Source organism: Molossus molossus, unplaced genomic scaffold, assembly GCF_014108415.1.
Source record: "Molossus molossus isolate mMolMol1 unplaced genomic scaffold, mMolMol1.p scaffold_m16_p_8, whole genome shotgun sequence".
Classification (NCBI taxonomy): Eukaryota; Metazoa; Chordata; class Mammalia; order Chiroptera; family Molossidae; genus Molossus; species Molossus molossus.
This window is the reverse complement of record NW_023425402.1, coordinates 45,939,220-45,952,453: the sequence shown is the minus strand read 5'-3', so window position 1 is coordinate 45,952,453 and position 13,234 is coordinate 45,939,220. Positions and strand designations below refer to the sequence as shown.

The window sequence follows — 13,234 nt, the reverse complement described above, 5'->3', positions numbered from 1 at the left end:
GATTATATATCGAATTGAAAAAGATCTGATCATGTGAAACTTATGAAGAAGAAAAAGGTTTAGGTTGGGATTTCTTTTTCTGACCCCCAAAGTTGCATGTATTTATTTGACTAGGTTTCATATGTTCTACAATAACTGCAGCTTTTATAAAGCTCCGATTTATTCTCTGGTATTCCAGACTGTAGTAGCAAATCAGATAAAGACGACCAATAAAGTTCAGTTACCTATAGTTTTGTCAGAATGGAAATTTATAGTATAGTGAAATCAAGCAAAGCAGGTAAAATGATAAATCTGTTAAGAAATAAATTGATTTTTTCAACATTATTTAGACCTGACTTAAGGTAAATGTCTTGACCTCCCTTGCTTCTCAGTTTTCCCATCTATGAAGTTGGAAGCTTGGTCTAGAGGATCACTAAAGTCCCTCCCAGCTCAGAAGTTCTGTAATAATAACGGGTAATAGAGTCTTCTCAGTATCCACGAGGCATTGGTTACAGGACCCCCTCAGATAACAACCTGCAGTTGCTCAAAACCCTTACATAAAATGGCGAGTATTTGCATATAACACTCATCCTCTTTAAGCCATTTCTACTTATAAAGCCTGATGTAATGTAAATGTTATGTAAATAGTTGTTATACTATATTGTTTAGGGACTAATGACAGGGAAAAAAGTCTGTACATGTTCAGTTCAGACGTAACCGTGGTAGGCCAAACTACCTAGTACACGCCAGCACAGTAACTTTTTTTTTTATTTTCCAAATATTTTGGATTCACGGTTGGATGAATCTAAGGACATAGAATCCACAGATACAGAGGGCTGACCGTACATTTATTTATTTTTATTACAAATGGTCCAGAAAGCTAGAATTTCTACAGTTAGTGCCTCACCCTACTTGGACACTGGTGTAATTGAATATTTCAGCTTTATCTCTTATTTCTTCATATGCTGACACATCATGGACATCGATAGACCTTCTGGGAGAGGGTGAGTACAGCTTTATTTTAACCTTCTGTTTCGAGAGACTTCAGGATCATAGTAACTGTCCTCATTGTGATCATTTGGAGCCTGGTATATTTTTCGTCCTGTCCTTCTCTTCTCTTCTCTTGCATTTGTTCTCCATCTCTGGTGCACCATAGACTCTCTGGCTACGCTTCCCTCTGCGCCCTCAGAAGTCCAGATTTCAGACCCATTTGCACCAGAACCCACCCCTCCTCCTGCAGCTGCTGAAATCGCAACTGCTTCAGCCTCTGCCTCAACGACCACAACTGTCACTGCTGTCACTGCTGAGGTGGATCTCTTTGGAGGTTAGTTAGTCACACCCCTTTCTCGCCTTTTCCTTCCAGGACTGCTGAAATTTAAAAACGTGTACACTCTTTAACAGCATGTCGGAGTACTTACATGCTTTTTAAATGCTGATCCGTGTGTATTTATCTTAGCTAAATTTGTCAACTTTATCTTCACTTAATTTTAGTGGTTTTAGAGCAGAGGTTGCTTTTCCATTTCTGAAACGCTAGGAATTAAGTTGCGATTTGGACTCTTACCCCCTGTGTGTTTCTGCCCTGCAGGGTCGATGTGAGTGGTACCGACCTCTCTGTCATATGGAGTTTTGGCTTTTCTGGCCAGATTCAGACTAGCAGAGAAGAAAACATTTGGGAATATGGGAGGGGGATTCCTGGCCTAAGTTATTTCTTAAGGTTTAGAACAAAAATCATCTAAGAGAGTTCAAATTTGGAGGTTTCTGAAAAGAGTTTAGCAATATGCCCATTTTTGCAACTTAAGCTTATTCTGTCAAAGCAAAAACTTGGGTCATCTTTGGCTCTGAGACTTTGAGAGATCATTTGAATCAGCTCTTGAAATAGATTGAAAACAGGTTTAGGTGAGACTTTGAAATGACTGAAAATATGCTTTCCAGGCTAATGTCAGTGCTGCCGCAGAGTTGAATTACAGCTGTGGGCTTGAGTCAAATATCCTAGACTCTGCCAGGACAGTGTGCCTGGACCTGGTGAACCAGCTGAGGCCCGTTTATTTGCATATTCCCATCTGTGTGGTGCTCATGTCCAAACCTGGAGAAGTGCTCATATCAAATACGCACATCAAGTCGTGTTATATTCATCATAGTTTTGTGTTTCTTCATTATAATATAACAACTTTCCCAGGGCATGTTCAGAAAATGGTAAAGAAATTGGAGGAAGCGAATGGTGGGGAGGGCAGGAGATACTTGGCAGACTCTGGTGAACTAGTATACTCCCCTAGGCCCTTACTCTTACACACTGTCACATACCACGGTGCTACATGCCGTACCCCAGTTTCCGAGGGTTGCCAGCATTGTCTCAGACAAAGAGCACTCAGTGAGACACAGCACTGTTGTCTCTGTTTCAAGAAAGGAATTTGCACTCCCATTCCTACAGGAGAAACCTGTTTTGTTTTGTTTTTTTTTTAAGGAGGGGGGATGGGTTTACAGACTCTTGAATAATTTATTATAAAGCATCATCTACTAAAGAAAGTTTTCCAGTGATGCTTGTATAAATTTTGAGACCAAAACTTTGTTTTAGCTTAAACATATGAAATTCTTCCCACCCTCCTTTCCCTGCCCCCGTTATTGATGTTGGGTACGAGTGGTTTCTTCTAGGCTGGTGGTAACAGAAAAACTTCAAAGAAAATATGGAGCGGATGGATAACAGTTTTGTGCTTAAGCATTTCTATGCTTTTAGCTATTTAGATGTTTGTTTTTCAGTCTGGATGTAAGGAGCTAATTGCCTCTAAGAAGTCAATCCCATCTTGCTTCTCTCGTGGCCCTCTAGAATAACAATGGCCCTCTAGAATAACAAAGCTGAAGATAATTCTCCGAAGTAATCTTTGTGCCAGTCTGCTGTTTGTGTTGATCATTTCCTCTGCTTTAACTACATTTGTCAAGCAGAGGAATATGTATGTTTGAAAATATTTTTATAAGGCCATTATTTCTACCCTAAAATACAAATTTAAAGGACTAGGACAAATTTTTAAAAAAATAAACAAATAAATAAGTCGTACTCCAAAAAAATCATACAAGTTAATGCCAAAGAATGGGACTCTCCCTTGATCTCACCTACAGCCTTTCTAGTCGTCTGGCTAGAGGCTGAGTAAAGGTGAGCACATCTGCAGACCTCAGCACAGCTCTTTTTCTTGATCTGGTTCAATGAAACTGGCCCCCGACAGCTGTAAAATCCCTGCGCTTTATGTGCCCGGAGTCTGCGCTCGTCACTGTTTTGCAGTTTTCAGTGATATTCCCTAATCTTGTTCATGCTCTTTATGGATTCATAAGGAATAAATTAAGATGGGATTTTAAATAAAAACTTAAACGAGATTCTCTTTGGCCATGACTTGTCATTTTTTAAAAATTGTATCTCTAAAAGGAGTAAGTGGTAGAACTCTTGACCAGTAAACACCAGTTATTTTATTTATACAGCTTTGAAGCAAATGCCTTTTTGATATTTTATGTAGTATGCACAGCATAGTAAGTAGATTTCTTTAGAAGTAAGCTTAAGGAATTTTAATTTCTGAAAAATGGCTAATTGTTTAATTTCATGGATATGAAATATGGAAACATTAAAAATTTCTACGTATTTTTATTACAAATTTGAAAAATAGGAAATGTCTATTATTTTTAACCATTCAGAGTATACCCACATAACATTTAAGTCATCTCAGGGTAAGTTATTAAACAAGTTTTTTAGAAACATTTTTGATACATGTTTCATTTTTTTAAAATGAACTTAAGAAAGAAAAATATTTTTCCCTGGCTGCTTTGGCTTAGCAGTTAGAGCGTCGGCCCCAGAACTGAAAGGTCGTGGGTTCAATTCCAGTCAAGGGCACGTACCTGGTTGCAGGTTCAATCCCCAGTCCCAGTCAGGATTGTGCAGAGGCAGCCAATCAGTGTGTCTCTCTCACATGGATGTTTCTCCATCCCTCCATCCCTCCCCTCCTGTTCCCTTCCTTCCACTCTTTCTCAAAAAAAAAAAAAAAAATCAATGGAAAAATATCCTTGGGCAAGGATTAACAACAACAACAAAAAATCATCTTTCTGTGGTCATGCATGTGTAAGGGAAAATTGTGCTTGAAAATTTTAGTAGAAGTTAAAGATATTGATAAAACTAAAAGACAACATCCTTAAAAACATTCTACTTTTATTTCTGAAAACCTCATCAACAACATCACATTAGTTTGTAACAACACAGGTTTTCCCTAAGCACTCGAATCTAAACTGACGCTGGTTTCTATGCACGACCACCAGAGCCCCCTTTCAATCAGCTGCATCAGGTTACGAGCAGGCCTTCATGAGGGTGGTAGTCTGTGCACACAGAACCAGAGGCTGGAAAACAGGGAACCTACCCACAAGGCTGACTGCATGTGTGCATGTTGGTCAACAAACTGGCCTTAGGAGAAAGAGAGGAGCTGGAACGGTGACTCTGGCACTGTTGAGAACCATTGAAACCTTTGTGCCGAGTATATGATTTAAAGATGGCGAAATGTGGCTGGAGAAGATGAGGAGAGTTGTTTGGGATGGGGAAATGACAGCTATTAGGCATATTTAGGAAGGTAGTCACATAATAAAGAAGTTTGAGAAAAAATTCCCAGAAATAAAAACAAAAAACAAAATAAAGACTAGTCTACAGCCGTGTCAGAGAGAGCAGTTTGCTGGGTAAGGCTTGGCAGAACTGGACTTGAACTGCAGATGGGTAACAAGGGAAAGAGAACTGCCCTGGAAATAGCTTTAGTTTCCAATGCTGGAAGGATAATACTGCCATTGATAATGGAAGAAAGTTAGGTATTAAAGTAAGTTTTTTTTTTTAAACAGTGTCAAAATTTTATGGTCTCTCACAGTTCTGGGGGCTGACTGGGCTTAGCTGGACAGGTCTTGCTCAGGGTTCCTTTTGGCTACGATCAGACGGTGGCCGGGCAGTCTAACTCATGCATACCTCCATCTCCTGGGCTGGGCTGGAAGACTTAGCAGCCAGGCGCTGGAGCAGCTGGGCTCCTCTTTAAGAAAACTTTTGATGGGAGTAAATGAGTTAAGTTTATAATATTTAGTTTTACCTAACAGGAGAAGCATTAAAAGGAGTTGTCTTGCTGACAGTAAAACAAACAAATGAAAAAACCCTTCTCTCCTGTGTATAGAGCTATAAATATGGGTTTCACCTACTTACACATAAGTGATGATTAAAGAGTCCAGCAGGTCACACCATGAATATTTATTTGACCCCTAGCACTCATACAACTGCTGTTTATTCCATTTTACAGGAGGAAATTGTATAGTAGGATGCGGCATAGCTCATAGCAGTGTTGCATAGTGGTGAAACACACAAACCTCGTTCAGACAATTCATGGCCAAATCCTGACTCCATCATTTGCTGGCTATGTGACCTTGGTCCAGTCGCTCAGACTCTCCATGCTTTCATTCTCTTATCTAATAAGTGGAAATAGTAGAACCTACTTCACAAGATATGTAGGCATTAAATTTAATAATGCACATAAAATATTTACACAGTGACTGGCACATAAATACTCAGTAAATAATGACTGCTATTATGGTTTCTGCTATTCTCATTTTTTTAGCCTCAGTTCCAGGTGTTTTATTGGGGGTGGGGGGAATAGACCTGACTCATGACAAAATATTTTCAACCCTCCCAGCCTCCTCTTCAACTTTTCCTGTGTTCTTTGGCCCCATCTCTTAGGGTTTTCATGTTGCTCCAAGTTCTCTATTATAGTATCCTTAACATGGCATCTGGAGAAGTAAGCATGCCCTGTCTGCTGATGTATTTTTCATACTCCATTATTATTTGGCCTCTCCATTGACCTCTACTCGGAACATATATTCCCTCAGTGCAGCTGAGAGAAGCAGTCAGATCCAATAACTCTATAGGATGTGAAGAACTGGTTGTCTCATTGTCCCTCTAGGGATATGTGTGTTTTTTTTAAAGGACCTTTTAAGCCAAATGAGTCTCTAATTCAGTGTTAGTTATAGTACTTATAACTAGTAACATCTTGAGTGCTGGGCCTCAAGATGTTACTAGTGTGCTGGGTTAAATTGAGAAACAAGTGCCTTGACTGGAGGAGTTCCTACAGCCTAATGTACCACACACATCTCTGAGAAAGGGGGTACACTGTGCAGCATTTCCCAAGCATGACTGACAAATTCCTTTTAGTGGCCAGAGGAACAGTGTTCTGGGGGCCTCTGGTAGATATCATGGAAGGCAGTATTTTAAGATGGGAAGTCTAGCCTACAAGAGGCAGGTTCTAGGTGGGTGTTGGTGCCCATTTTCCAGGAGTTCTTCTTCTAAGCAGTTTATGATGGCTTCATTCCTTCTGTACTTTGGAACTATAGAGTCTCTTTGAAAACTCCAGGATTTTTTTTTTTAACTAATTGACATCATCTGTGGGGGGTGGGGGGGCCCACATCGGAATCTTTTGCACACATCAACAATTGGACATTTATAAACTGGGGCTGCCTGTATGTTAATGGATTTTCTACTCTAAATAGTAATAACACTTATATTCTTAAAACATGAAACTAAATTTTAATCTGATGAAAATAGATTATTTTCCAAGTAACTAGAGCAATATAATATTTGAAAACAACAGTAAATTTAAGTAAAAATAAAGGCATTATGGTGTCATCCCCAAATTTTATTATCTCTTTATTTCTTTAAAACAAGTTCTTGGGCCCTGGCCGGTTTGGCTCAGCGATTAGAGCATTGGCCCACTGACCAGAGAGTCCCTTAAGGGCACTGCCATACCTAGATTGCAGTTTGTTCCCGGCCCCAGTTGGGGTTGTGTAGGTGGCAGCCAGTCGATGTGTCTCTCTCACATTAATGTTTCCCTCCCCCCACCCCCTCCTGCTCTATCTGAAGGTAAATGCAAAAATGTCCTTGGGTGAGGATGAAAAAAAAAACAAGTTCTTGGTTGTATCTGAAAATACTTTTCAAGGATTCTGAAGACCCAACCTTTATGAATACTTTGTAAACTTTTTGCATTAACAGTATAATTTCTCCTGTACTAGACTATGAAAAAATTTAAACTAGAAATGTTTATTTTACATTTGGTTTTACATTACCATCATATATTTCAATATATAGGCATTAAAGAAGACATCCATGTTTGCTAGAAACCACTAGTCAAAGACGTAGTAATGCAGTGAATAAGTATCACCTGGACATCAAAGCTTAATGTCTTAAATTACATAATAAAGTTATTTTTGTTTTAATTTTCACATCCATTAATTTCTAATGGTACATGAAACATGCTTCTCAGAGCCCTTATACAATGAGAATCTTGTCACTTTTGGGTCCTAATAGGCCTCACAGTCTCAACACTGTACCACTTGCATGTAACTAACATGAAGGGGCGCAAAGAATTGTTTCTGTGGCCGCCAACAGTGCATGGGCCATACCGATGAGTTTTAAGAAATTCATGTTGTATAAGGGAGCCTTCTTCGCAATTTAACTTGGTTCTTTCACTATATGTTCTTCTCTTTTTATTCCTTTAATTTCTGTTGTTTTAAAAACTGCACCCAAGATGCCTTTGCAGCTTCTCCCGGGGAGGCCCCTGCAGCATCCGAAGGGGCCGCCGCAGCAGCCACCCCAACCCCCGTAGCCGCAGCGCTTGATGCATGTTCAGGAAATGGTGGGTTTCCAGTCACGAACCCGTCTGTTGTTTTTCTGTCCTGATGTGAAGCTCCCGTAGTTAGATGGGGCCATATGTTCTTCTAATTTTAATTTCTTCTGAGTATGAAGTATCATTCATCGTAGCTGAATAAATAATGCCGGCACTTAAAACATTAAGACAATGAAGTGCATACTTAACCAAAATTGACAATTTCTCAAGATTGACAATTTTTATCAGTGCAAGTATGCTCTCTTAATGTTTTTTATTCTCTAATGCTCTATTGCAACTTCTTAGTAACAAGGAGTTCAAATATACAGGCATATTTTAATGAACTTTCAAAGCTACCAGACTAACTAGATTAAATAAGGATTTGAAGAATAACAAACTCTGATGCCAGACCGTGGGCTAATCTTACAGTACTTTGAAGTGTTTCCGTTTCTTAACGTGTGGTACCTGTTAAATTTTCTTTTTCTTTTTTTTTTTTTTCCTTTAGAAAAACGTCCTAAGCACTGACCCCTGCTAATAGGACAGTAGTTCAGTCCAAGCAGCCTAATGCCTACTAGCTAGTGTGTAAATATCCAAGTCAGGTGTCTCTTACCCGTAGTTATGACGCCAGTCTCTTGTCTCTTCCCTTACTGATGCTGTGTGTGTCTCCACTTTCCTTTCCAAAAGACCCCTTTGCCCCGTCTGAAGGTAGTGCAGAGGCTGCACCCGAGCTGGACCTCTTTGCAATGAAGCCACCTGAGACCAGTGTTCCTGTAGTTACCCCTACAGCTAGCACAGCCCCTCCGGTTCCTGCCACTGCTCCTTCTCCTGCTCCCGCCGTTGCAGCTGCCACAGCTGCCACTACCGCTGCCACCGCCGCCACCGCCGCCACCGCCACCACCTCCGCCACCGCCGCCACCACCACTGCTCCTCCTGCTCTAGATATCTTTGGTGGTAATTTGTTGTTCTTGTTGTTGAACTTTACATCTGGTGGATTGAATGCGGGTACTTGCGATACACTGCATCCACAACTATTACTGCATGAAGATTGTGTAACCAAATGGCTCTCTAGAAACCATTTGATGCTTGTTTCAGAGTCCTCCCGAGTACTAATTCAGAACCGGAAAGTGATACTGTTGCAGACTGGTTTGTCAAGCTGAGTAAGGCCTGTGTGTTCTTGGTCTTAGATTTATTTGAGTCTGCTCCTGAAGTCGCTGCAGCGCCTAAGCCAGATGCTGCTCCTAGCATAGACCTGTTCGCTACAGGTAAAGCCAAAGCCCCCCTTTCCTTACGTCAGTCTTGCGAGATGTTTTCGTGATTTAAGCTCTCTGTACTCACCTGTGATAATGCATTTGTTAGATGTTTGACTTTGATTTCAGCTTTCTACTTACTTCTCCTTGGTTTTGGTTTGTTTCACTTTTGGAAGATGCTTTCTCCTCTCCACCTCAAGGGGCCTCTCCTGTGCCTGAGAGTTCTCTCACTGCCGACCTCTTATCCGGTGAGTCCCTTCGCCAGGGTCAAGCCTTCAGATGTCTTGTGGGGGTGGTGATCTGGAAACGTGAGGGTTTGTCTTGAGTTCTTTTAAACTCAACAATGACTTTTTAAAATCCCATTCTTTGGCTCATCACCAACTAATGAAGTGTTAATATTTCAAATCGAACATGATAAAAGGACAAAACCTGGTTTTTCACGCTGAAACCTTTGACCTCAGGAAGTCAAATTTTATTTTCTTCTGGAAAGTGTGTATTTTACAATTCATTTGCTTTTCCTTAACTGTTAAGATTGTCTGCAATCTTACCGCCTTCTATGAAATAAGAAATCTCAAGAAGCCATTTGTCAAGGCTCATGGTTTCATTTTCCTTTGGGTGACGTACAATGTCTCCTGTTGTGTGCTTCACTGCAGTGGATACATTTGCATCACCGGCTCCTGCAACCACTGCCTCTCCAGCAAAGGTGGATTCTGCAGGGGTGATAGACCTTTTTGGGGGTGCGTATCTCTCCTCCTTCACCACTTAACAGTCTTTTTTCCCCCTCAAAATAGTTTATAGATCTCTATTTCACTGTTTGTTTGTTTTTACCATGCGAAGTTATTTCCATCTCTTAAATGTAAACTTAAGTTTTTAAGGTATTTTCCATTTCTTTGCCATCATCTTCATCCTCACCATTAATCATAAGTTTTTGTGCATGGCCTAACAACTCCAGATCTTTGTGATTTTAACTTCCATTCATCCTCACGTAGAATCAGCTCATGAGAGTTTCCTTCTGTTCTTCCTTCGTGATCCCGATCTGGTCGCTAAAGCAACATTTCTAAGTTTTCAAAGGCGATATAAAAATTAACTAAATTCAGACTTGAAAACAAATAAGCCAGTCAAAACTGAAAGTATAAGCTCTAGATGTCACACATTATTCTGTAGGGTTGATTTATGTTGAGTTTACTGTTTTGAAATCCTTCCAGAGAAGTGGAAGGTGCTTCGCTGATTTAAATGTATTTTCCTCTTCCTTTATATGTTATTGGAAGGCAGGGAGATGTGCTGCATTAACTCCTGAACTTTGGATGATACATTTAAAATCTTCTGTTACCAGTAAATTTACAAGGAAAAATACAGGATTGAGTGATTTCTTTATGAATATCCAAACCTGTGTATGCTATTGACTAACATACCATCCTTAGCAAATTAAACCCACGTTGAATAGTCTGTGTGCCATGAGAGGTAGGGTACATGATGTGTGCAAAGATGTCACAGTCCCTGACATTCAGAGGCTCAAAAATTGTAGCAAGTAAACACAGAACCTTGATATATGGGTACAAGAGGGCTGTTGCTGCTGCTGCTAGAATGAGGTTTGTTAAAATTTTTTTTTTAAAGTTTAGTAGAGTTCTAAATGGAAAAATTTTATTTCAGTACCTTTGGGCAAGATTCTTAACACTTTGATCCTATTTTGATAAGTGAGAGAATTTAGTCCCAAAATTTGATTCTTTAAAAAGAAACAAAACTCTTTTACTCTTACAAACGTGTTAATTCTTAAATATTCTAGAACTCTTTTTTTGAGAGAATAAACTGATCAGAGCATCATTCAATTCACTGTATTATTTTACATATCCATAGACAACTAGCTCACTGTACAAAGCTCCATATCTATGCATTTATCGCAAAACACTTACATTACTTATTGTACTTACCGTTTACACTCTTTTACTTTTTTTGCTGCACGATGGATAATGGGTAGATGCATTTGGAACTAGTTCTTCTGAACCCCAACCCGCACCTCAGGCTGCTTCTAGTTCATCAGCATCGGCAGACCTACTAGCTGGTAATTAAATCAAAATAAAACGGTATTTTGTGGAAGTGAAGTTTGGATATCTTTTTATAAGTAACAGGTATTATATAACTTTTAAGGTGCATGTGTTATTTTCCTTTTGAAACATGAACTTAGAAAACAAGATATTATATAATAGATGATTATTTCCTAGGATTTTACGAAATTAGTCTTAAAATCACATTTGTAAACAAGCTACCCCCGTGGCTCCATGGACATTTCTAATCTGCCTTACTTTTAGGTAGCACGTTTCTTTTTATTTACTACAGAAGAAATATGAGTGTGGTTTAAGCCCTGGCCAGGTAGCTCTGTTGGTTAGAGCATCATCCCAATACACCAATCTCCTGTCAGGGCACATACAAGAATCAACCAATGAATGCATAAATAAGTGGAACAACAAATCAATCTCTTTCTCTCTCTCTTCCTCTCTCTCAAATCAATTTTTAAAAAGATTTTTAAATGTGCTTATGCTTGATAATTGATTCTATGATATATGAATCACACTAGGAGAAACTCATAGATTTCTACCATTGGGTTGAAGCTGCTGCCACCTTTTTAACCAGTTTATCATTTTTTCTATCTGAAAATCCCTGGAGTAATCCCAGTTCAAAAGGACTATGTTGTGGAAACAATTGGCACAGAATACCTAGGATTATTGCTTATTGCTGGGATGGGATAGATAGAATAAAAGGAAATATTTCAAGGGCTCAAAGACAATGAAAGCCAACTGTTAATCTTTCTCGAGGGCAAGGCAAAGTGTGCTTAATTGTAGCCAGACCTAGAAATTATGAGTTTCACAGGCAAAACACTTGCCAGTTGCAAGTTCACAAATAGTGAGTTTAGGGTTCGGGTTATCAGTCAGACTCACAGGACACTGCTGGTGCACCTCACTCCGACTTCACTAAAAGGGTCCGTTGCAGGAAACACAGCAACAGCATCACAAAGGCCTCAGGTACTCAGATGCAACTTCCACTGTCCCTCCCCAGTCACCAAAGTGGATGCATTTTGATCTTAAGGTAAGCAAGGAGCTGGTGAGAATATGGGTCCCATACGCAGAAGGAAGCCACCAAATCTAGAGTCTCTCAGCTTAAATTCTCTGCGAGCCATGTAGCCCTTGATAGGGTTAGTGACTGGCTCCCATTTTCCTGTATAATGAACAATCCTGACACCAGGTATACCAGTCTAGGGAACATTCATTCCTGGAGTAATAGTGAGTAATGGCCCCATCAACCTTCAGAGTTATAGGACATTTGACGTAAGGTTAAGTATTTCCTCAAGAGACCGGTGGGCGTTATCACCGCCCCACTCTTGACCTTTCCTTCCAGCAGTAATGCAAACTGGTTATGTGATCATCTTTGCTAGGGGCAGTGGCATTCTTTGTGTCTTTCCCATCCTTTTCTGCAAACAGGACACTCCTATTTGCCAAATCCACTTTATACCAGTGACTGCCAGCTGGTATTTTCTGCATGATGAGGATTCGGGGTCCGTGGCAGACTTCGGAAGTTGCAGATTTATTATAAGAGGCCATGCATTTAACACAAACCACACCTGGTTGCTTGGCAAAAAAAATTCTAGTTCATCTGGCTTTTCTTCTGGTCTAGATAGTCTTCATAGTGGCTTCAGATTGTTCACAGAAACTTTAAACTCTTGCTAATCGGAACACTTAATTTAGATTTTTAAGTGTAGCAATAAGATTTGAACAGGCTGAAAAAATATAGTTTTAAATGGCTGTTTGGGGGAAATGACCTTATCAATTTTAAAATGAGATGACTGATTATAAATTTTTACTTTGAAGTTATAATTAAGATAGAAATGGTATATAAAATCAAATGTTCTGGCTTTTTGCAGAATTCAAGAAGTCTCTCTTTCTCCCTGAGTATTCTCTTCAAGTCACTGAGATTACTGGTAGGATGCAGATATTACCTATATCTCAGATGGTGTCTGGCTAGGAACTTGAGAGTTAAGTTTATAACAAATAAAGGGAAATATTATTTCACACAGTGGAAAGTAAAGCTGTCAAACTTCTCCAAATGTATACCAGCTGAAAATATAGAGGTTTGAAAGATAATAGACAGATTTCTGGATGATGTAAGTAAAAATGGACTGTTAAGGGAGATTAGGTGTGTTGAAGGATATGCCTAACTTCTGAGGTTGCATCAAGCAGAAAAACTATATTCTTCCATAATAGACATAATTCTGAGGTGAATGCACCATAAACCTGTGCTAAGAAAGGAATGTGTTACATCGTATCTTTAATTCCAAAGAACCACCCTTATGAGGTGCTTTGTATTTTT

General features: G+C 39.5%; 1 protein-coding gene across 7 annotated transcripts in view; it reads left to right on the top strand.

The window, feature by feature from the left end:
• The window catches only part of SNAP91 (synaptosome associated protein 91), a 130,470-nt gene that overhangs the window by 82,340 nt on the left and 34,896 nt on the right, over positions 1-13,234 (top strand). For 5 of the 7 annotated variants that reach the window (XM_036247944.1, XM_036247945.1, XM_036247948.1 and 2 more), the window contains 8 exons: positions 969-983; positions 1,136-1,303; positions 7,551-7,658; positions 8,313-8,579; positions 8,813-8,890; positions 9,052-9,123; positions 9,529-9,612; positions 10,851-10,934. In XM_036247944.1, coding sequence (XP_036103837.1) covers positions 969-983; positions 1,136-1,303; positions 7,551-7,658; positions 8,313-8,579; positions 8,813-8,890; positions 9,052-9,123; positions 9,529-9,612; positions 10,851-10,934 — 876 coding nt within the window. The remainder of the gene's footprint in view (positions 1-968; positions 984-1,135; positions 1,304-7,550; positions 7,659-8,312; positions 8,580-8,812; positions 8,891-9,051; positions 9,124-9,528; positions 9,613-10,850; positions 10,935-13,234) is intronic. The other 2 variants (XM_036247949.1, XM_036247950.1) reach the window with 2 other exon arrangements.